At 43.7% G+C, this 25,027-nt stretch overlaps 1 protein-coding gene across 3 annotated transcripts in view; it reads left to right on the top strand.

Moving 5' to 3' along the window:
- Positions 1 to 25,027, top strand: part of MCC (MCC regulator of WNT signaling pathway) — a 463,984-nt gene that overhangs the window by 172,120 nt on the left and 266,837 nt on the right. The window contains exon 1 of one of the 3 annotated variants that reach the window (XM_060009026.1): positions 17,605 to 18,565. The exons of the other annotated variants lie outside the window; for them this stretch is intronic. Coding sequence (XP_059865009.1) covers positions 18,509 to 18,565 — 57 coding nt within the window. The 5' untranslated portion in view covers positions 17,605 to 18,508. Of the gene's footprint in view, positions 1 to 17,604; positions 18,566 to 25,027 lie in introns of those variants that run through there. 3 annotated transcript variants of the gene reach the window in all.

Below are 25,027 nucleotides of genomic sequence, written 5' to 3'. Positions count from 1 at the left end.
CAACTCTTATGAGAATTCATTTCCATCAAGAGTAGGTAGTTGCCTTTGCTTGCAGATGAGGCCTGTATATTTATCTTTTCCTTTGTTCTTGTTATTTGTTACTGTTATTTTAATTCAGTTAGCAATGCAAAGGGCTTTAAGCAATGTTCTCAAGTTACCTCTATACCCTTTCAATTGTAAATATGACTAATGTTAAATAGATTCTCCTACTTAGTAGAAGAAACATCTTCTAAGAGTCTGCTTTGTGCCCAGCAGTGTCTGGGTACTTTACAAGGAGAAAGGATCCAATCATCCCAATCAGTCTTCTGTCATTTTTTCAAAAGGTCAAATGAAGAGCATTTGACCTCTCTGGATGCTATCCAAATAACTTACATACTTCAAATTTGACCTTCTAAACTGGCTTTGTGCCACAGGACTTAGTATTAAGTTGAACTATTTAAAATTGATGCTGCTATTTACTAATTTCATAAGGTTTAACCAAATACCTATAAGTTGTTGGGCAGCCACTAGATAAATAATTGTATTCAGCATAGGAAGAATATGCTTGTAATTCTAACAATAAAAGGGACAGTACCTTTGGGAACTGCTATTGAAGGAAAGTTTGCTGACATGGATATTGTTAGGAATTTGGGATTTCCGGGCAGGGATGAGGATGTAGGAATGAGAGCACCAGAGCTGAATTTGGGATTTATAATTTAACATCTTTTAATCCTCACCTTAGAAGAGCCTCATCTAATAATAAGAATTGCCAACTTTATTTGCCAAGAACATGAATACTGAATAGAGCTTATAATGCATTTCTGTACAAAAGTTTTTATTGCTTGGTGGAGAACAAAGCTCACTGGCAGATTAAATCTGCAAACAAAGGGAATATGGGAATCAAAGGCCATCAGCAAAGGCGAAAATGAGCCATACCCTTGAAAGAGCACTAAGATGGTCCAACTGAATCTTCATACTGACCTGTTGAAGTGAACATAATGGCCCAGTGGGACCGAATGTGGAGAGTTCAGAATCCTGGTGAGGCTCTTTCCTGGTCCGTGGCAAATGTGCTCAGCACCACTCAGAACATCTGGTTGCGTGCAGTGTGGGGCTGAGCAAAACAGTTCTCTCAGGTGATACTGCTGGCACCAGCAGCACTTAGGTGCCCTCTTTCTATTACGGACAAATCAGGACTTTCAGAAAAACGGAGTCCCCATAAAAATCTCTAGAACAGGGGGTTATAGTTATCCAACCTTCATTCTCAAGTCCATCCATATTGTAATTGGGAAAATGGCCTTTTGTTTGCCTATTGTATCATTTTAAACGCCAGTTAAAAGCAAAATGAAGCTCCATGATCTTTTGATTTTTTTTGCGGTACGCGGGCCTCTCACTGTTGTGGCCTCTCCCGTTGCGGAGCACAGGCTCCGGACGCGCAGGCTCCGGACGCGCAGGCTCAGCGGCCACGGCTCACGGGCCCAGCCGCTCCGCGGCACATGGGATCCTCCCGGTCCAGGGCACGAACCCGTGTCCCCTGCATCGGCAGGCAGACTCTCAACCACTGCGCCACCAGGGAAGCCCCATCTTTTGATTTTGATTTTATTTCATCTTTTTTTCTAAAAAAGAAACATTCTTGGGCTTCCCGGATGGCGCAGTGGTTGAGAGTCTGCCTGCCGATGCAGGGGACACGGGTTCGTGCCCTGGACCGGGAGGATCCCATGTGCCGCGGAGCGGCTGGGCCCGTGAGCCGTGGCCGCTGAGCCTGCGCGTCCGGAGCCTGTGCTCCGCAACGGGAGAGGCCACAACAGTGAGAGGCCCGCACACCGCGATGAAGAGTGGCCCCCGCTCGCCGCAACTAGAGGAAGCCCTCACACAGAAACGAAGACCCAACACAGCCAAATAAATAAATTAAATAAATTTATAAAAAAGGGAACATTCTTATATGGGCCTCTTCACGAGCTTTGAGAGAATCTGAAATATCTATTTTGAAGTATAGATATCTTCTCACATACTATGGTTTCCACTAGAGGATGCACAAAGAACATCCCAAAACAATAGGAATCCAAGAAAATAGCTGAATTCTGAACGGATCTGTGACTTGGAGATGGACTTCCATACAGGAAGGTACGCTGGATCTCTCCCCCTTGTTTGCTTCCCCTTTCTAGCCTGTCGTCAGCCCAGCTAGCTACCCACTCAGCCATCAGTGTCAGGTATGACAGGTGCTTTCAGTTCGGAATTGGAACTGTCAACTCCTCAAGCTCATCTTACTTCCAGTGTGTGTAATTTGGCCCTCACAGAATTAGATACTCCTTCTCTCCACGTCTAAAGCACATTGTTCATATGTCTCTGGCTCGAAAGGGTGTCTTTTTCTCATGTCTACCTCCCTTACTAGACTGTGAGCAGATCAAGAACAGGAGACCTGTCTCTGGGTCTCTCCAGTACCTATTAGATTGCTCGGTGCAGGCTCATTCACTCCTTTAATCTCTGAATCATATATTCGTTCTAAATTGGAGCCTCTTAATAAATATTCATTGACTAAATGGCTGGATGAATGATATCCTTGTTTTAGAGTGAGCTTGAAAAATTGGGCAAATTACAAGGTGTTTGTGTGAGAAACCCTGTACCCACTCCACAGCTAGGTGAGCACATGAGAAGAACCACTGTTACTGCCATCTTATAACCACTCAGTAGCTCTCACTGTTATTTGGATCAAGTCGCAAACCCTTCATGTGTTCTATAAGGCTGTCTGCTTGCTCCAGTCACTGCCTATCATTCTGGCCTCATTGCTTTGCACTCTCCCCTTTATCGCCATGCTCCAGTCACACTGGTCTTCTTAGTGACTTAAATTCTGTACTCCTTCCCTGCAAGGCCTTTGCACATGCCACTCCAGTGACCTAAACAACTCCTCCCCCCACTCTTCACCTAGTTAACTTCTGTGCATCCTTTAGATCTTAGCTCACACATGTCTTTCTTAAAGAAGTGTTCTTTGACCTCCCTTCCCCACCCAGTCTAGGCTAGATCTAGCTCTCATGTGCTCTCCTATTTCTGTATTCATGTTCTTCAGAGTGATCTCGGGTGGCCTTGGCCTGCAGAGGCTTGAAGCAGGATTTTGGTTCCCGGCCAGAGATTGATGTCAGGCTGCCGCAGTGAGAGTGCTGAATCCTAGCCACTAGACCAGTGACCAGTGACAAAGCCCTGGCCCTTCGGCTTTGTAGAAATGAATTCCCACAATGACGGCAAGTAGTGAAACAAGTAAAGTGTTTATAGGAGGAAAAAGAGTACAGGTGGATAGACACACAGGCGGGCTCAGAGAGAGAGTCGCGCCCTCGTGGTAGTTTGAATCACTTATATGGGACATTTTTTCCGGGTTTCCTCTGGCCAGTCATCTTGCTTTGCCTGGTTCTGAGTCCATATTTGGTTCATCTCAGAGTCCTCCCATGTGTGTGCACACATCTCTTAGCCGAGATGGATTCTGGTAAAGAGGCCTATGGGTAGGTTGACATCATTCCCTTTTTGACCCCCAAGGAGGCTTTCTGCACATGTGTAGTTGGGAAGGTCTCCTTGACCTTGAGAATGAGAAACATGTGGTCTCTTATCTGGGCAGGGCTCAGCTCCTCCTCCTCTTCTTGGAGTATCTGTCCACAGGGGACAAACTCCAGCTGCTCAGCCTGGGGTCCATCTATCTCCTGCCTCAAGAGCACATACTGCAGCTTGTGAGTTTGTGTTCATTTTTAAAAATTATTTATTTATTTAGGCTATGCCGGCTCTTAATTGCAGCATGCCAGCTCTTCGTTGTGGCACGCAGGCTTCTATCTAGTTGCGGCCCGCAGGTTTTCTCTCTCTAGTTATGGCGCGTGGGCTCCAGAGCGCATGGGCTCTGTAGTTTGCGGCACGCAGGCTCTCTAGTTGAGGTGCGCGGGCTCAGTAGTTGTGGCACGCGGGCTTAGTTGCCCCCACAGCATGTGGGATCTTAGTTCCCCAACCAGGGATTGAACCCTCATCCCCTGCATTGAAAGGTGGATTCTTTACCACTGGACCACCAGGGAAGTCCCTTATGTTCATTTTTATGATTAAGTGATATATCAGTTATCTGTTGCCACATAATGCTGTGTAATGAAATACCACAAAATCTCATTGGCACTCGACAGTAAGTGTTTATTGCTCGTGTATCTGGGGTCAGCGGCAGGTTGGCAGGGCAACTGTTGCTCTTGGCTGTAGAGGCCGGGCTAGCTCAAATATCTGGGGATCAGCTGGCTGACTGCTGATCTAAGCCTCAGTTTGGGTGACTGGGACAACAGCTCACATGTCTGTCATCCTCCAGAAGGCTGCCTCAGGGATCACCTGTTAGTGGCAGATGCTCAAGAGGAGACACAAATGACCTCTTGAGGTGGCACAGGCACACCATTACTTCTGGCCTATTCTAGTGGCCCAAGTTGAGTCACATGGACAAGTCCAGAATCAGAGTGGGAGGGCACTGCAAAGTTGCAGACAAAGACATGTTTCCAAGGAGTTGTGAAGATGGGGCCATCTTTGTGTTCTACCACAACATGACTCTAGGATCAACTGAGGGCACTGATGGCATCTGTTTTTCTTCACCCTTATCTTGCTAGTACCTAGCAAGATGCGTGAATGTTGTAGTTGATAACTAAATATTTCTTGAATATGAAAAGGCATTAATTTGATGCTACTGTCTCAAGACTCTAGAGGAATGTTCACCTTTGAAGTAGATTCCTGCCTTAAGAAAAGTAAAAGAAATTAGTTTAAAATTGTTATCCATTTCTTGCTCTTCAGATTTCCAAATTCCTCCAAATAACAAGTGTTTGCATCTTAGGGTTAGCTTTCATGTCCCGTGAGATTCATTTCCCTCTCTATCATTGGTGCCAGATAATGGTGTGTGAAAAATAATTTGAAATGAAACGAGTTAAACATCAGCTGTGTGAAGAAAGGGGTAAAAATCTTAATATTTTGGCTGTGAGGGAAAAATAAGGGTAGTTTTCATTAGTGTGGACAGTGGTCTTTGCACACCTTCTCACATCATAGAATTCCACAGAACAGGCTCTGAAGGGCCAAGAGGAGTCTGATGATGATTCAAAGAGGTGTGTTCCTAATAACTGGGAAAATAAGTCAGATATTTTGGTTAGCTCTGGAACATGAAATCTTAAAAAGATCAGGAATGAAACACAAGCAGGAAGGGACTTGTGTTGGAAAGGGAGATTGGCATTGTCAAGACTGTGGAACATTTAGTGGGTTTCATATTCAGAGAGTGGTAAAGGGGTTGGGGAATACTGATTCAAATGCTGTTAGGAAATCCTTTAAGAGTATGATAATTGTTTAATGGAACCATGTAATTGGGTATCTATAATAACTTTATTCTTTGATTCTGTCTTCATTTAAGAAATATGACCTCTTTTCTCCGGGGGTGATATTCAAAATACCTGACAACAGGGACCAGCCATAGCAATGCAGAAAGGTTCTAGAGCCCTTGATTGTGCCAAGTGTTAGTCCTATGGCTGCTAAACTGTGGAAAGGTCTGAGGGTTTTTAGAGGTAGGAATGGGGCAGCCTGGGCAGCAAGTGGTCAGGGAGTGGGCATTCTCTGGTTTTGGGGCAGTGGTTATCTACCAACTGGAACAGAATTGTTTCCATTTCCTAATACTGACACAGCCATATGAGTCCTGGTTTTCCCTTTACTTAATTGAGTTCACCATCATACAGCTTAGCCTTTAATGGAGCCATCAAGGCCAGAAATGCTGAAGGATTTTGGAGAAGAGAAGGATCAAAACACAGACAATAAGTGTAGGCAAGGATTGTAGAGAAATTGAAACCTACATGTATTGTGGGTGGGAATGTGAAATGGTGCAGCCATTTAGGAAACAATTTGGTAGTTCCTCAAAATGTTAAACAGAGAGTCACCAAATTACCAAGCAGTTCCATCCCTAGGCATATACCCAAGAGAACTGACAACATATGTATATAAAGACCTGCTCACAGGTGTTCAGGGCTACGTTATTCATAATAGCCAAAAAAAATGGAAACAAATATCCATCCACTGATGAATGGATAAACAAAATGTGGTATAACCATACAATGGAATATTATTTGGCAATAAAAAGGAATGAAATACTGATACATACTACAGTATGGTTGAACCTTGAAAATTATTATGCTAAGTGAAAGAAGACAGATATAAGGTGCGACATAGTGTCTTATTTTATTTGTATGAATTGTCCAGAATGGGCAAATCCATACAGACACAAAGTAAATTGGTGGTTGGGATAAATGGAGAATGATGACTAAAGACTGTAGATTTCTTTGGGGGAGGGGTGATGAAAATGTTCTAAAGTAGATAGTGGTGATGGTTGCCCAACTCTGTGAATATTACTAAAAACCACAGAATTGTACATGTCAAAAGGTGAATTTTATGGTATATGAATTGTGTTTCAATAAAGCTTATAAAATATCTTTAAAAAGATTTACTTGTACAATGACATGAAAGAAAGCTGTATTTTGGAGAAAAATAGCTGGGCTAGAGTATGCAGAATGACTTGGAGTTGAGTCATATCATTAAGTGCAGTTAGCAATGTATAAAAAGACAACGCCCGGGAATTCTCCGGTGGTAAGGACTCGGTGCTTTCACTGCCTGGGCCTGGGTTCAATCCCTGGTTGGGGAATTAAGATCCTGCAAGTTGCACGGCGTGGCCAAAAAAAAAAAATATATATATAAGGCCTGGAAGATGCTGCTATCAGGAAAAGTGGAGAGCAAGTGGAGAAAGGGCTAAATGCCTGGAAGAGGAGATGAAGGAGAAGGGAATTGAAAATGACTCCAGACTTATTTGACTGGAAACTGTGATTCTATTTACAGAAATGTGCAAGCTGAAATTTAACCTGGGTTTTGGTGGAACATGACAAGTTTAGTTTTAGACATCCTTTACAGTGATGACAAGACTTAAAAGTGTCTGGTAGTCACATGAAAAAACATGAACTGGAGCACAAGTAAGGATCGTGGCTGGACATGCCAATTAAAGAGCATTTGCTCTGAAGGGAAAGTTTGAGCTCACATGGCACTTGTGCAGAACAATTGAGGATGGCTGGGAGAGGGAAGGTGACTTATCAAGACAGGCAGAGCCTGTTCCTCATGGCTCAGAGTGTCCCTATAGGAAACCTCTACCAGAGCGTCCAACCAGTGGTGCTTAGTGGACTCCAAGTCCAGGATGATGGCTTTCCCCAGCCTGTCTCTCAGATCTTCCGTCTTCATCTGTCAGCTTGGTATGATGCCAGGCGAACTGCCTCCTTTGTCATTAGGTCTGTGAGACATTATATTATATTAATTCTCTCTTTGCCCCTTCTGGGCAGCTGCTGCAACATATTCTAGCTAAAAGAGAAATGGAATGATGTTGTTTTAGCCTCCCAAAGAGCTCCAGAAATAACAGTGGCAGGCATTTGGAATTCATTTAATTTAAGCAACTTCTCCAAATTTTACTACATCTATTTTCATGCATCTCTTTTTCTTTTTCCTCTCCAGGAGACTGACTGGCCATATGCAAGTACTCCTGGGAGGATTTAAGGCTTTTTATTTACTTCCTTGGATTTCCAAATCCCTAATCTCCCCTGATTATTTTTCCTTTCCATAGAGAATTTGATATAGTTTAGAGAAACTTAACAAATAAGTAAAGATTTTTTTTAATATTCTGAACATTTAAGGCAAGATGACACAGACACTAAGTTGTGGACTCCAAAACATCTTATCAGACGGCGAAGAAGTTTTTGAAGCATCACGTGATGCGTGCATGTGGTTGTGAATCTCAACTAGGAATTCTCCACTGATGACGTCAGGGATCTTGATGCCAAATGATTCTAGGTTAGTAGAATGCCTAGGTGGGTGTGAGACAGTCCGTAAATGTAATTAATGAGACGACACACACCACAGGGGTGCTTTCTGTGCATGAGTTATATTTGCAGTTGAGAAGGCTGGATCTTTGTTTGTTCTGTGTGTGAGGTTTAATCTGGAAATAGTTTTCAAGTATTTCCTTTCTTAGCAAATTTTTTTGTTTTTTTTTAATTGAAGTATAGTTGATTTACAATGTTGTGTTAATTTCTGCTGTACAGCAAAGTGACTCAGTTATACATATATATATATACATTCCTTTTTATGTTCTTTTCCGTGACGGTTTATCACAGGATGATATTGAATATACTTCCCTGTGCTATACAGTAGGACCTTGTTGTTTATCTGTTCTATATATAATAGTTTGCATCTGCTAATCCCAAACTCCCACTCCATCCATCCCCCACCTCCCCTTCCCTTTGGCAACTACAAGTCTGTTCTCTATGTCTGTGAATCTGTTTCTGTTTTTCACATATGTTCATTTGTGTCATATTTTAGATTCCACATGTAAGTGATATCATATGGTACTTGTCTTCGTCTTTCTGACTTACTTCATTTAGTATGATAATCTCTAGTTCTATCCATGTTGCTGCTAATGGCATTATTTCATTCTTTCTTATGGCTGAGTAGTATTCCATTGTATGTATGTACCATATCTTCTTTATCCATTCACCTGTCAATGGACATTTAGGTTGTTTCCATGTTTTGGCTATTGTGAATAGTGCTGCTACGAACATAGGGGCGCATGTATCTTTTTGAATTATAGTTTTGTCTAGATATATGCCCAGAAGTGGGATTGCTGGATCATATGGTAATTCTATTTTTAGTTTTTTGAGGAACCTCCATACTGTTCTCCATAGTGGCTGTATCAATTTACATTCCCACCAACAGTGCAAGAGGGTTCCCTTTTCTCTACACCCTCTTCAGCATTTGTTGTTTGTAGACTTTTTAATGATGGCCATTCTGACTGGTGTGAGGTGATACCCACTGTAGTTTTGATTTGCATTTCTCTAATAATTAGCAATGTTGAGCATCTTTTCATGTGCCCATTGGCCATCTGTATGTCTTCTGTGGAGAAATATCTATTTAAGTTTTCTGCCCAATTTTTGATTGGGTTGTTTGTTTTATTGAGTTGAAAAGCTGTTTGTATATTTGGGAAATTAAGCCCTTGTCAGTTGTATTGTTTGCAAATATTTTCTCCCAGACTGTAGGTTATCTTTTCATTTTGTTTATGGTTTCCTTTGCTGTACAAAAGCTTATAAGTTTGATTAGGTCCCATTTGTTTATTTTTGTTTTTATTTCTATTGCCTGGGGAGACTGACCTAAACTTTGGTACGATTTATGTCAGAAAATGTTTTGCCTATGATCTCTTCTAGGATTTTTATTGTGTCATGTCTTATGTTTAAGCCATTTTGAGTTTATTTTTGTGTATGGTGTGAGGGTGTGTTCTAACTTCATTGATTTACATGCGGCTCTCCGACTTTCCCAACACCACTTGCTGAAGAGACTGTCTTTTTCCCATTGTATATTCTTGGCTACTTTGTCGAAGATTAATTGACCATAAGTGTGTGGGTTTTTCTTAGCAAATTTCAAACACAGATTATCTACTGCAGTCCATCTATTTCACAGCAGCAAGTCATTGGGTCTAAAAGTGATATAGCTGATTTCATAAACAGTAAGGTGAAGACCCAGCATGATGGAACAGTTATCACTCTAGGGAGGGGTCCACTGTGCTAACAACTCAGAGTCTCTAATCCCAGCCAAGGGATTCCAAGATAACTTGACTGAAGGGGCACAGTACAGGGAGAAAAGTTCAGAAGTGGAAGTTAGGACTGGTTCAAGGTCTCATCAGATTGTTCAGTAGTAGTAAGGCTTTGGGCAACATGCTTCTCAAAAGTTACCTCCATGTACTCTTTCAACTTTTTCACTCCCTAGTCACTATTCAATCCACACTAATCTAGCTTCTATCCATTGCCACCACTTAATGAAATTGCTCCTCTCAAGGTCCCCAGTAATCTCCATTACCAAAAGATACTTCTTTGTTGTCACTTTCTTGAACTCTCAGCAGCATTCCACATAGGTTGCAACTCTCCTTGACACACTGGTCTCTTGGTATCTATGATGTCATTATCTTCAGTTTTGCTCTTTGTCACTGGTTACTTTTTCTTGATCTTCCTTGCTGGATTCTCTTCCTCTATCCTCAGGAAATATTGGAGCATCTCAATGATAAGTCCTGGGACTGCATCTTTTTACTCACTCTCTCCCTAGGTGACCTTATGTGTTCTTGTGGCTTTCAACATCCACTATAGTCTATATGCTGATGACTTCCAAATCCATTTGTCTAGCCTGACTCTCCCCTGAACCCCAAACTCATTTATCCAACTGCTGTTGGCATCCTCTTAAATGTCAAATAGGAATCTCCAACTTAATGTGTCTAAAGTGGAAGCATTGATCCCCCCCAAACCCAGTCCTTCCCCACACCCAATTGTTTAACCCCCAAATTGATGGTCATCCTGATTCCTCTCTCTGTCTCATTACCTACATCCAATTATTCACCAAGTTGGTGTCAGTTTTACCTAAATCATATATCTCAAGTTCATCCATTTCTTACCGTCTTTATTGATTTTACCGAGTTTCAAGCCACAGGCATCTTCTTACAACTATAATAGCTTTTAACAAGTTTCCTTGCTCTACTACATTTATGATGCTACAACCCATTCTTTACATAAAGGTAAAATTGTCCTCTTTTGGCTTTTTATTATGAAGATTCTCAAACATACACAAGTGGACAGAGAGTAGCACGAGCTACACCTGTCACCCAGCTTTAGCGGTTATCAATTCATGGCAGTCTGTTTCATTGAAAACCCCATTGATTTCCTTGACTCCTCTAGGATTTTGACACAAATCCCAGACATCATATCATTTCACCCCTAAATATTTCAATATATATCTGTAAATAAGCACAAGGCCATTAACATATCCTTAAACATTAATAATTTAAAATAACATCAAATATTCAAAAAATATATTTCTGAATGTCTCATAAAGTATAATTTTTTACAGTCAGGTTATTTGAATCAAGATCCCAATAAGGAGCACATACTGCAACTGGTTGATATGTCTCTGGGGTTCTCCTTCCATTGATATCTCACTCCTTCATGTGCTTTTTTTCTCCCCCTTTCAATTTACATGTTTACAAAACCAGATTGTTTGCCCTGTAGAGTTATAGTCTAGATTTTGCTGATTGCATCTCTGTGGCTAACGTAACATGTTCCTTCGTCAAAACTGCTAAGATGGCTTCATAGGTGGTATTGTATTCTTCCATCAGAAGTCATGTGTTTAATTGCATGTCTTTTTGTGATGTTAGTAGCCATTGTGCTTTATGCCTAAATCTATTAATTCATTAGAGGTTGCAAAATAGGGATATTCTAATTTTATCAATTCTTCGTTTATTTGCAGGAATACTCATGTAAATGAGGAACTTTCTTTTGTCTACTTTTTTAGGTTACCTAGTGGTAAAGTTTGTATAGGAATAGATTTACCTTTTTTCTTAAAGATTTGTTTTTTGACATGGACCATTTTTAAAGTCTTCTATTGAATTTGTTACAATATTGCTGCTGTTGGATATTTTTTTTTTTTTTTTTTTTTTGAGGTACGCGGGCCTCTCACCGCTGTGGCCTCTCCCGTTGCGGAGCACCGGCTCCGGACGCGCAGGCCCAGCAGCCATGGCTCACAGGCCCAGCTGCTCCACGGCACGTGGGATCCTCCCGAACTGGGGCATGAACCCGCGTCCCCTGCATTGGCAGGCGGACCTCAACCACTGCGCCACCAGGGAAGCCCTGTTTTGGTTTTTTGGCCACGATGCATGTGGGATCTTAACTCCCCAACCGGGGATGGAACCCACACCCCCTGTACTGGAAGGTGAAGTCTTAATCACTGGACCACCAGGAGAGTCCCTAGATTTTACTTTTTGAAAACATAAATTGGATCACATCTCTGCCCTGCTTAAAGTCTTCCTGTGGCATCTTTATGCACACAGAATGAAATCTATGGCCAACACACACACTGCATGGGCTCCTCCATCATTTTTTCATCATGTTCCATCATAGTTTCTACTTTTTTGTTGAAATTTAAATTAAATTAAAAACTTGAAGTTTATGGGAAAGGCTCAAGCCCTTTTCTGCCCCAGGATTTTTGCACTTGCTCATCCTTCTGCCTGGCCATCTTCCCCCACTTTCTGCCTAGTGGGCTCCTTCTTGACCTTCATGCTGAAATGTCATCTCATCAAGGCCTTCTCTGACTGCTTCATTTAAGGGGCCTGCTCTCCCTCATTGTAGCTCCTGTTTAATTCCTTTATAGCATCCATCACAAACTATAGCTATCTTCTTTATTTGTTTATTAATCATTTTCCACCAAGAATGCTAGCTTTGTAAGAGCAAGGCTTTTTCCTGTCCCATACACCACTGAATCCCAAGGCACAGCACAACGTCTGGCACACAGTGGGTGCTTTTCTTTTTTGAATCAACACCACACACTTGCTGCACATCCTCACCAATATAAGTGGAACACAGGGACGGGCTAGATGATTGTTTTTAACATTGTTCTCTGAGGACACAGAGACCAAGGCCAAGCTCGTCTAGTGCAGTGCTTCCTGAATGCTTTATGTTGTGGCACCTGGAGCAAATGATGTCTGATAGGGTAGGCCACTGAGGCTGGCTGGTGGCTCACAGCCAGGGACTCAGTCCTGGCTTTCCGCACCTGGCTTGGTGCCTGAACAGACGGCCACGGGAGTTGGGTTACGGAGAGCATTTCTGGACTTACGGGGGTGGGCTTATAGATTTAGGGCAGGAAATTCTTTTGAGTGTATACTTTGAGGGCTCCCTGACTTTTATGACTGTCAGGGACTCAGAGGATTGGGACTTCCTGCATCTCCACGGGGTTCTGAAATCCCCCTTTCCTCTGAAAAGTCACTTTCTTCTTCAGGAAATCCCACCAATTTCACACTATTTCAAAGCATCCTCCTTTACAATGCAAATACTTTGGGCTTGGTTGAGAAGATTATGAGTATTTTTCACCTTCGTGTGAAGTAGCTTAACCAGGCTGCTTTCTTCCTAAAATCTGAGGTATCTAAGTTGGGTTTAGCTTAAGAGAGTCAAGGGGGAAGGGGGCAATTTTGGAGTTTGTTTCCTTGTGTGGGCTGGAGGAGGACAGTGTGACTCAGCACAGTGGACTCATGCGATGGGCAAGGCTGGCTTGGACCCCCTAGGGGTGGAGACGAGGGCTTAGGTCAGCCAGCCCCAAAGTTCAATTTCCTTAATGCCGGAGGTTAAAGACTTTTACCCAAGATTACTTCAGTGAATCTGATGTTCATTACCAATGTAGGGTACAGAGAAGACCTGGAATAGAATCGCTACTATGTAGAAATTCACTGAGGTCAGCAGCCATACATAGAGGGGCCAGCCTGCCCCTGACAGCAGAAAGGCAATGCCAGTGCGCTACAGCATGTGATCGGTGCACAGACCCATCCACTCATGCAAACTGCAACTTCTGCTTTCCCAGAAATGCTCCTGGAACTACCACTGCCTCCTCTTCTTCTCCCAGAAACCAGATGCGAAGGGATTAGCCTCTTGGGAAGACAAGGCCAGAAATAAGGGGAACCCAGGTCATTGCCCAATTGGAAGACAGGTTTTCCTCCTTCACCCGACCTGCTCCCACATCTTGATAAATTCCCCTGCCACTCCCTGTCCACACCTCTGTGGAGAGGGGCTTGCACTCTGCTGAAGCAGAACTTGGAGAAGCTCTTCTAGAGGGGTCATGCTGAGGCAGCCACAGTATGAAAGGATTTGCAGGCATGCAGTTATATACTTGGTAAACTACAGTGAGCACTAATCTTGCAACCTCTTTCTCATTATATTGGAAATGCACGTGGGTTTTCATTCTCCTTTGGTGTGCTGACGCGACACGTTGAGGGACTTCTTGCATTCCTAACGTACTTAGGACATTGACCCAGTTTCATTCTTGTCTACCACAATATCTTAGCTTTCTTGATAGTAGATATTCCCAGCCTGATTCCTAACTAACTAAGAGGTGGAAAAAAACCACAAAACATTTAAACTATGCAAAAAAAAAAAAAAAATCTTCGTTTCGTGGAATCTTAGATTGGAAGAAAACTGATTTGGACTCTCCCTGATTGCATGAAGCTCTACTCTCTATACCACTGGCTTTCAGTGTGTCCCGCCAGCCTTGATCCTCTGCTTGAACAATTTCAGGGGAGGGGATCACAACTACTCTGTTCTCCTTGCACTGACAGATAGTTCTGTGGTTTTCCTGTTATTAAGTTAAAATTTGATGCTAAGTTCTCATTAGTCTTCATTACCCCTCCACAATCACACAGAGGAAGTTGGATGGCTCTTCAAACAAATGCTGTTAGTTACCGTGTATCTCTGAAGTCTTCTCTTTACTAGTCTATAAATTCTCCAGCTCTCCCAACTATTTCTGGCCTCCTTGGAAGGAGTATCTGAATTCTCCTCCTCTCCAAGCCTACTCCAAAGCTAAGCTCATTATTTTTGTCATTGGCCCTTTCCTTCCCTCCTTTTTCAAGAACTTTGCTCCATCTTCCTTTCCTCTGTATCCTCAGGTTTTCCTTTAGCCCCAGACTACAAATATTGTCATTCTACCCTCTACTCAACATTGCTTACCTACCTGAAGAAACTCTCCCATCTCTCAATTTGCAGTCACCATCAAATTTATGGAAAGAGTGGTACATGGTTACTACTCCTAGTTCCTCTTCATTCCTTGTGTAGAGATTTATCTTTGAAGGACATTAATGTCTTAGAGGTGCTCTTTTATCAGTCTTCAGGCTTCTCCCCCCTCTATAGCATGTAATATCGATGCTTTCCCTTCTGTCTTGACATCTCCCTTAGGCTCCCAGACTCAGAGTCCCCCTGGTTACCTTCCTGTTTCTTTAACTGGCCTTTCCTACCATTTCTTTTTTTTTTTTTTGAAGATGTTGGGGGTGGGAGTTTATTAATTAATTTATTTATTTTTGCTGTGTTGGTCTTCGTTTCTGTGCGAGGGCTTTCTCTAGTTGTGGCAAGCGGGGGCCACTCTTCATAGCAGTGCGTGGGCCTCTCACTGTCGCGGCCTCTCTTGTTGCGGAGCACAGGCTCCAGACGTGCAGGCTCAGTAGTTGTGGCTCATGGGCCTAGTTGCTCCGCGGCATGTGGGATCCTCCCAGACCAGGGCTCGAACCCGTGTCCCCTGCATTAGCAGGCAGATTCTCAACCACTGCACCACCAGGGAATCCCCCTTACCATTTCTTCTTTTATTCTTTTCCCTCCATGAAAAAGATGTTCCTTAAGATAATGTCCTCAGAGCACTTCTCTGTCCTATCTTCTTTGGCAACCTTACCTGTTTCCATGATTTTATTTATAATTCTAATAGGAGTTACCCCAAACCTCCATCTCCATCACAACCTTGACTTACCTCTATAGCTCCATTTCAAGCTTCCTTCTAAACATTTCCACTTGAATATGCCACCTCAAACTTACAAAGATGTCGCTTCAAACATATGGTATCCCAAATGTAGTTTCCTCCTTAACCTATTTCTTCTCTGGAATACGTATTTTTATTGAGAACATTGTTGAAAACCCCAGTCAGTCAAGTTCTAGATCTACAAGTCATTTTTTTTTTTTTTTACAAGTCATTTTTAAGCTCTCCTCTTTCCACTACAGTCTCTGTTTACTATCTTTCTATTAGAACCTCTTACATCTTAAACGAACCTCTGGTTCTTTTCCATTGTCCCAACTCAATTCAGGCCTTTTTAGCCTCTTGCTGGATTGTTGGGATGGTCCAATGGGCGTGTCCATTTCCTACTTCCACTTTACCACATTTAGATGCCAGATTGTAGTGGAGTTCCAGCTTATGTGGGGACTAAGTATTAATGTCATTGTTTAAGAAAATCTCATATAATCAACACTGCTCTTGAAAATGCCTTATACTGTCCATAAAGTAGAATCTGCAGACATATTCCTTCTTAATAAGTTCAGTACTGCCAATTTTTCCTCCACTCTTGGAACAGATCACTTTTCTTTTGGTTGAACACCAGATGAAGTCATCTGCTTGGTTTTTAAGGGCCATCTAGTATGAAAAATATGTTTCTTTAAACACCAGAATCACACTCAACACTAGTCTACTCGACTTCATGTTAGTAACTCATGAATGTGATACAAATCCACTGGAATGTCTAAGAAAGCACAGCTCTGATCCTATTATTTCTTTGCTTGAAAACCTTTAGAGGCTTTTTTTTTTTCCATTGCCAATCGGAAGGCCCATTTCTTTAGCCTGGCACTCGAAACTGTCCATGATCTGGCTTCAACTCACTTATCTAATCCAGGTTCCATGACCAGAATGGAATATCTCCCATTCCCCACACGTGCTTTGCACATTCCAGTCTCCACCCACACTTTCTCTCACCGTGGGCCCACATCATGGGATACCTTCTCCTCGCTCCCCATCTCTGCTAGACTCAGCCATTCTTCAAATATCAACTCATGCTGCCTCTTCTAAGAGTCCTTCACAGTCTTCTCCTCCCACCCAACCCAGCCAAAATCCTATTTCCCACCTCTGAACTGCTGTAGGTCTTAATTTGTTCTGCTTTTATGGCAAGTATCCATTTATATTTAGAATAGTCATTTCTGTTTATATGAGACTATAAACACCTTATGGGCAGGGTTCATGTTTCAGTCTTCTTTATATTTTTATATTCTTTCACCACCATCTCCCATCTTCAAGCACACAGTTCTCAACAGTTTTTAATGAATTCAATAAGTAAAATAATGTGGCTTCCCAAACCCTCCCCATGCTGAAGAGCTTCTCCTAATGTGCTCTAGTCTGGCAGTGCCCCAGAACTTGGGACTGGTGCTCCAAAAAAGCTGCCAACTCTTCCTCATCCCAGTAGAGCCTTCAACAGGCAATGAATGAACTCAGCAGGAAGGCATACGAGTAAGAAGATCTATGCAAATGGTCAAGCTTTTTCCTTCTTCTTAAAGAGCAAAATAAATATCCTACTTCATTAAAAAAAAAAAAGCAGCCTTGGAAATTAATGGCTTTTTCATAGAAGGCTTCAGGAAGTGCCAAGGTCTGTCGCTGGGGATGGAGACATTTTGTTCCCATTGTGTAGAAAGTGACTGATGAGGCTTTTAAAGCAATCCTGCAGACCTACTGTTAAAGGATCAGAAGATTTTTCAGTGCATCTCAAGTTCAGTGGGACTTTAACCTTTATGGAGGGAAAAATTCTCGCTGTTTCCTCCCACCCTGCCACACACAGAGGGATGTTTTTTTGTTTGTTTGTTTTTGCGGTACGCGGGCCTCTCACTGTTGTGGCCTCTCCCGTTGCGGAGCACAGGTTCCGGACGCGCAGGCTCAGTGGCCATGGCTCATGGGCTTTCCGGACTGGGGCACGAACCCGTGTTCCCTGCATCGGCAGGCGGACTCTCAACCACTGTGCCACCAGGGAAGCCCCAGCGGGATGTTTTTACCTCAGGGAAACTCAAGGCTGCAGGGGAGCTCTGATTCCAGGAGTCCACTGAATTTAACAGCCTCTTGAGTTTGAGAGGGATGGGAAATTTGGGCCTGTCTTTCATGTGATGGAGCATCTTAATCTTTATTAAGTACATGCAGAAATTGTAATCTACCGGGGTGTGGGTGGGGGGGAGTTTGACGGTGAATTTACACCCTCAGTGTCGACTTTAGACTGATCAGGGAAAATGACCGCCCCACAATCTTGTAAAATCTTAATGTACCATGAGAAGTGCACAGCGCTGCCTGATGTACAGTGTTCAGATTTGTCTTGACCTTCTTAAATTATGGAAGGTGGCTACTAGGAGGGAAGTTTTTTTGGTTTTGTTTTTTAATTTTTCTGCACAATTACTCAGGTGGCTTTTCCTGTTTCTTCTCTCCTCCTGGACCTGGGTCCTGTAATTACTATCGCAGGGAGCTGGAAGGATGCCTGCTCTCCCGGCGAGGTCTCCTCTGCTCGGCCTCCTCCCCCCCTCCCCCGCCTTTTCTCTTTCTGGCCCCGCCTCCTCCGCTCACTCCGTAGCCAGCAGCTAGACAGCTGTATTCAATCAGAGCACTTACAACTCCCGAGGATTCAAACGGGAAACTTCAGCGTGAAGTGCAGCCGCGCTCCGGCGCTCTCTTAGCTTGCTTTCCCTCCCCGGAACCCGAGACGCGGATTTTCCTCCTCCCGCCGCCCTGGTTTCTTCGGGAAGCCCTCCAGGGAGGCCGGATCCTGCCGGGGTTGCCCTCCAGCCTGGTCATGGGGGGCGGCGAGGCACCATAGGAGACGCGAGGCGGCGCTGAGCGTGGCACTGCCTCGGGTCCCCGCGCCGGCCCGGCCGCTGCGAGCGCGCCTCGCCGCCCAGCCTTCTGCAGCAATGGCTCGTCCGTGAAACGAGAGCCGGCTCTGTTCCTTTTCGGAGTGCCTGCATCCTTCGTGTGGGCTTCACCACTGTCCTGGGTGAAAATGGCTGTCTAGACTAAAATGTGCCAGAGGGGACCAAGCAGTGGATATCCAGCCTGCTAAACCCAACTCGTAAGCGCCGAGACCTGGAGGAGGAGGAGCTCGGCTCTGAAAAGTGCAGTCATGAATTCTGGAGTTGCCGTGAAATATGGAAACGACAACTCGGCCGAGCTGAGTGAGGTAAGAAGCAGCTGAGGTCGGGAGCTCTGGTTTCTTAGGCATTTGCTTTGCGACAAATCCCCCTCCCTCCCCGTCTCCCACTTTTCTACACGCCACCCGCCTCGCGCTCCCAGTCTGGAGGCGGCACAATTAAAGATAAATAGATTTTCTGGATCTTGTTTTAACTTGTTGTGCTACTCAGGAAATGACCTGAACTGGCTTGATATTTCAGTCTGAGACGAGTGGCTTAAAAAAGAAACAAGCTCTCCCCGCGTCGCCAAGGCGTTTTACTCTCCGTGGTCTGGGTGCCCTGTCCATTCCCACCCCCCTTCCTCCAATGTATGTACCACATAAGCTTTCGTAGTCGGCAAAATACATGGGGATCCCAGCTGAGCTTAATCTGATGGTGAGTAAATTGGTGGGGCCGGGGAGCTCATCGGAGTACTGAGTCGGCCGCAGGCTCCCACGTGTGATGCGTTTGGTTCCGTTCATGTAAGGTGGTCTCTTCCTTGGCTGAGACGAATGACCCGCGTTGGGGAGGAGAGTGGAGAGGAAGCACATCAAAGCGGCTTAGAACTTTATTTCCTGCCCGGGACTGGACTCCCGAGTCTCTGAGGCAAGCGCACTTGCAGTTCCTGGCTCTCACAAGTAGCAAATCCACTTGAGTGCTGGAGACCAGCTTTGAGATTAAGGCGACATCAAACGGTATGCAAGTATATGAGTGGTCAGATGCTGGAGGCCACCTTTTTTAATGACCGTAGGGATGCCTCTGGCACATTCTCCCCACCACCCCACCCCACCCCGCAGGCTTTGAATACCTGAAAAGTGTGATGGGAAACCCACAGAACGATGCTCTGAAGAGGAGGAAATCTGTCTGCAGCAGGAGGCTTGGTGGCTGGGGGTTTTCCTCTTAGCATCATCACTGAGTCATTCATGGGGCGACGTGGTCTGTGCTTCTCGAGTATGGCTGAAGAGAGAAAAGGCACCGTATAAAGACGGCAGAAGGCAGATAGAGGTGATGTCAGATGACCGACAGTGAAGGGAAAAGGAAAGGATGGAGCCCTCTTTGAGGGGTGAGGGCTGGTGCTGGGGAAGCGAGGGGGGTGTAGATGGGGGAAATCCGAGCAGGTCTGTGGCTGGTATCCAGCAGTGAATACAGTCAGCCCCTGCCTGGTGCTCTCAGTGTCTTGGTGCTGAGCCTTCCCTGCTCCAGTTTGAGATGGCATTTTGAGATGTTGGCCAGATGAGGTAGAGGCATTTCCTAATCCCTGTGGTTTTCCCTGTGATGTAGAAAGCTGGGGAGATGCTGAGAGTGAGGGCTTCACTTAAAAACGGGAGGTGGGGGAAGAGGCTCAGAGACCTAAGTGAATTTTGCCAATTTTACATGCAGGGAGAGGTTTCAGATCTAAAACAGAACCCACGACCCTACTCCATTAATAACACTGTTAGGATTTCTTTGATTTCTAAGGACGTTTAAGAATAAGAAACTAAAGGCACGTATTCTGCAGAGTCTCTGCAGGTCCTTCACAGCTTTAACTCTGTCACCTGAAGTGTGCTATTCAGGTACCTTTGCTCAAAAATGAATCACAGATTTAGGATGAAGGTGGCTAGAAGGCTGAAGAGAGAGAGAGGAGGCCAGGATCGACTTGAAGAGCCCTGGCACGGTCAGCGGGTGCATTAGATTAGCTGAGAGTATCTGTGAAACTCAGGTGGGAACTAAAACTCTCCATTCTTTGCCTGGTTTTATCCACTCCTTAAGTGTTCCTTGGAAACTTGTGGCCAGGTGAAAGAGCTGAGGGTGTTTTGTGGCCCCTGCTTTAGTTGGAGCTGTAGTACTAGAGCATTATAGGACTTAGTTTTGTCCCTAAGAAAGTAAACAAGTTTCTGCCCCAACCGTGTCCTTCACATTTTCTGCCTCTTGCCCTCTTTCCAGCCTTCTTTCTAGGTTCAGTGGTTTAGTTGCCACTCCATCCTCCGGGTCCTGAGTTTCCCTGCAGATTGAGTAATTGCAGTGGAGTGTAAGGATAGTTATTTTTAGTTTTTTACATATTTTCAATGAGGGTATATGTAAAGAGAATTTGTAAGCAAAGGGGAGATGTGTGATTCATACCCTGTGGACCCTAAATCTCAGTTTGCTTCATCATGGGCAACAGTTGTAGCATTTGCCTTTTCTATAATATCCATAGGGCAGTCTCCATATGAATCCATAGATCTGGATACAGTTAATTTGTATTTCTCACATAAGGTCTATGATGTAGAGTTTCTTCTTTTCACTGTAATTTTTCTCTTAAACACTGGTTTTACTTTAATGTCCTGGGGGGCAAAGTTGCCATCCTCTGTTTGTGGTCGGTTCCTCCTTCTCACCTGAAAGCAGAGCTAATAAAAACCCCCTTTGGCGCCATAGCTCTTATTGGTGCTCTTATTTGGTGCTCAGGAGCCTCAAAGCTGTCTGGAGGTCACCGTAGGGTCAGATTCAACCTGCTGCTCACCAGGCGTTTCAGTGGCAGGAAGAATTGTGAAAGGGCCTAGCATTATCCTGGGTATCGTAAACAAGAGTCCTCTCTCATTGGTGTTGACTTGTGAGCTTACCCCTTCTACAAAGGTTCTCTCTCCACAGGAGTCATTGACTCTTTGACAGTACTGTTGACACTGATGCCATAACATCCTGAACAAGGGGGAGTGACTGGAATCAATTTCTTGCTGTAATCTGCTTGTCGCATTGGTGAAAGCAGCTAGCTTTGGTCAGCAGTTGAGGTGCTGAGCTCCGCCTGCGGTGCTCCAGGAATGCTTGGGTGCAAGAAAGGCAGGAGGGATTTGGGTGTGAGGGATACATGATAAGGAGACCTAGCTGGATATTGCGCATGAGGTGTCCACGGTATGCTTGAGGGCTTTAAAATGGAAAAACAGGAAATTCATGAATGTGTTCCTTTTGTGTCTTTATTTTGAACAATAGCTGTTTAAGATCCCGTGAGATGATTATAACAGACAGTAAAATTGTTTCTACCTATGGACATTCAAAATATTTTTATTTATCAATGACCACAAATGGTTTTATCAGGGCTAAACACTTTAACCAAAGTGAACTAGTCCTTAGCATTGACAACAGTACTACAAAAGGAAAATTGAGAAGCATAAATTGGCTATTCTTTTTTCTTGGCTAATAGCTCGCCTTGTCAAAGACTCAAAGGGTATTTTTCTTTTCCGAATGTGAGGTTAAGAAAGGACTTCAACATCAGCCAGATCAGAAGTATTTAGAAAATTAAACGTTTGGCTTTCAGGCTCCCTCCCCCACAATCAAGAAGCTGAGTAGACACACTTTCAGCAGCGTTAGATTAAATTCTCCCAAACCGTGTCAAGGGAAGGCCACTAAATCTTTTTCCTCGTCGCCATGGCTTTTCCATCAGCAGTTAGTTCTGTTTGTCTTGGTAAAACTTGTGGGACCAGTATGTAGCTGAACCTTATTTTACTGTCACAATCACATTTCTTGGTTCTTAGAATAACTTAGACCTTAGGAAGAGGTCTTAAGGTGCAGCATTATGAGGGTATGACTTGAATTTACTCATCTTCACAAAATAGCTGTGGACTGGATCTGTTTGCCTGGTAGACAGCTGCCTAGTTATGTAGCAAACTAAAAATTTACATTTAAGGGTTTGTTCTTTGCTGGGAATAACTAAAACCTCTTGTCCAAAGCAATCAACGTATATCCTTTGCTTTTTAAACATTAAGCACTGAATAGGTAAAAGTCTCCCATCACTATTTACTTTGAAACCTCTGTTGCCCCAGAAAATCATATTTTCCTTACTCTGTCCTTCTTTCTTTATTCAAAGCCTCTTTCATAAGATTTATTCCACTCCTGAATGCAGGCTATAGAGGCGACTTTTCATGCTTTCACCATTCACTTGTTGCGTAGCTACTGAAACCCACATCTCTGTTGATACTCTTTAATTAAGAAGTGAATTTATATAGGAGAAAATTGTTCTCTAGATAGATTATCTTGTATGACTGTCTTTAAGTGGCCGTCTCACAGATGTACTTGCTCTAAACCATGAAGTTACAAAATATCAGGGTTGGCAGAGACTGAGATCTCCTGGTATTCCCACACCCATTTCTACTTCTTTATACTCCTCTGTCCTTATGGAATCACGCTTCATTGTAATGAGTTGTTTAATGTCTGTCTTAGACACAGACCATAAGCATCAGAATAACAGTGTCACAGCCTGTCACAGAGGCTGGCACATAGTAGGTGTTCTACAAATGTTTGAATGAACACCTTGCCTCTCTCCCTTTCCCTTTTTATAAACATCAAATCTGAGAAAGTGATTTAAGTGCTTGGTCTGAGGCTTTTTTGGCTATCGATGGCTGTGTAACAAACTACCCCCCAAATTTAGAGGCTTAAAATAACAATCTTATTTGTTCATGGTTTCTCAGTTTGGGGCAGAGCTGAGGGTGGGAAGACTTGTGTCTGTGACCCCCAGCTAGACGATCCACTTCCAAAATGGCTTAGTCCCGTGGCTGGCAAGCAGCTGCGGGCTGTGGACTGGGAGATCACCTCACTGCTCTTCTACACGGGTCTGCCCAGGTACTGCTTGGGTTTCCTCTCAGCATGGCAGCTGGGTTCCAAGGAGGGGGTGGAAGCTGCCAGTTCTTTTAAAATGTAGGACTGAAATTGGCACAGGGTCACGTCTGTGTGTTCTGTTGGTTAAAACAGCTATATGCTTAGCCCACATTCAAAGGGGTGAAGAAACAGGTCCCACCTCTTCAAGGGGGATGTGATAAAGAATTTGCAGCCATTTTTAATCTACTCCAGAGGCCACAAAACAAGAGCCCTGTCTAAAACCCTGATCTCTTAATTCCCAATGGCTGGCAGTAGTTTTTGTCATTTTATTTTGTCATTTTAGCTGTTAATTTATTGGTTTGTAATAACTAACACATTCTAAGCATTTCCCAGGTATTGACATGCTTAATTATCAAAAACTCTGTGAGATACATGCTGTTATGCCCATGTTACAGGTGGAGAAATTAAGGCATAAAGAAGTGAAAACCCTTACCAAGATTGCACAGACTATTAATGGTGACCTCAAGATTTGAGGCCAGGTAGTCTTTCTCCAGAGTCTGCCATTCCTCCACTGTTTCCTTTCATTAGTTCCTGTTACTGCTCTCAGCCTTTTTTTTTTTTTTAGTTCATAATTTTCTTTATTCTCAATTACAACTTCATAGTACTTCATTTGGTAAATATACCGTAGTTTATTCAACTGAACTTCTCTGTCTAGATATTTAGGCCTGCAATTTTTGGCAATTACAAATAATGCTGAAATCTTCCCACATGAGTTTTTTAATTGGTAAGGATCTTTCTTCAGAGTGAATTCCTAGAAGAGTCATTTCTGTGCTCTCAGCTTTTGATCACATATTCCTAGGAGGGAGTATTCTATCTAATAAGCCTGTTTAACTTGATTTGTATTATAATCTCTATGCAATACCCAGATAAATGTTTTTGATAAGAGTGGTATGAATATGCTCGTTGCTGTCACCTTCAAGTGGCTGAAGAATTGTAGACATTGATTTTCTAGAGCAGATTTGTTAATAAGGAATCGGGCAGTCATGATCCAGGAAGGACTTCCTTCTGTTACCACTTACTGCAAGGGAGATAGAGGCGCCACGACCACTGTCCCACTGCCTGTGTGCTCTGAGGCGTCTGAGGAATTAGGGCTACAGTATTTGAGGTGCCAGATGAGAATAAGATTTCCTTCGTGACAAGAATTAGGGTTCTCTTACCCCTGCAGGTGGGGCTCTAGGCTTCTACAGCGGTTGGCTAAATCACTGTGGGGCTGCAGAGCGCTGAGTTTGATGAAAAAGCCGGTGAAGTGGGCGGCCAGGGCTGTGTGGCAAGGCAGCTGCTGGTGGCCTGGTCCTGAGGAAGCAGGTGCTGAAAGGGCCTGCAAGACCCTGAGTGGAGCCCAGTGGGCGGGGTCAGTAGATCAAGCATGGCTGGAACCAGGTGGTAGTCAAGAAACAGGGGAAGGAGCAGTGGGATGTGAGGGGAGGAGGTTAGTCAAAGACCAGGCAGGAGACCAGGAACTGAGATGGCCACAGACCTGAAAGCAGAGAGAGAACCTTGATTCTGAAGAAGTGCTTTGTCCAGACAGGAAGTTTTAAAATTAATCCCAAGACTTTTCATGCTGATGAATTATTTACAGGACTATGGCTACCAGATCTGAGGTGCCAGAACTTTGAGGCGAGGCACCCATCCAGAGTAGGGAATATGATGGTGATACTCAGGAAATAAACTCAAGGTGCTCTTTTAACAGCTGCCTGAAGCTAATTTACCCAGTGCGTGTCATGTGGAAGGCTTCCTCCAAAGCCAGACTGTAACTGGAAAATAAAAACTGCATTTACGGAAAGATTAAGAAGTTGTTGATGAACAAAGATTGCAAATGTAGGTTTTGATCCAAGGAATCAAATTTCAGAAAACCAAGATTACGACGT

The sequence above is a fragment of the Delphinus delphis genome, chromosome 3, assembly GCF_949987515.2.
Source record: "Delphinus delphis chromosome 3, mDelDel1.2, whole genome shotgun sequence".
In the NCBI taxonomy this organism is placed as follows: Eukaryota; Metazoa; Chordata; class Mammalia; order Artiodactyla; family Delphinidae; genus Delphinus; species Delphinus delphis.
This window is presented reverse-complemented; position numbering and strand designations above follow the sequence as displayed.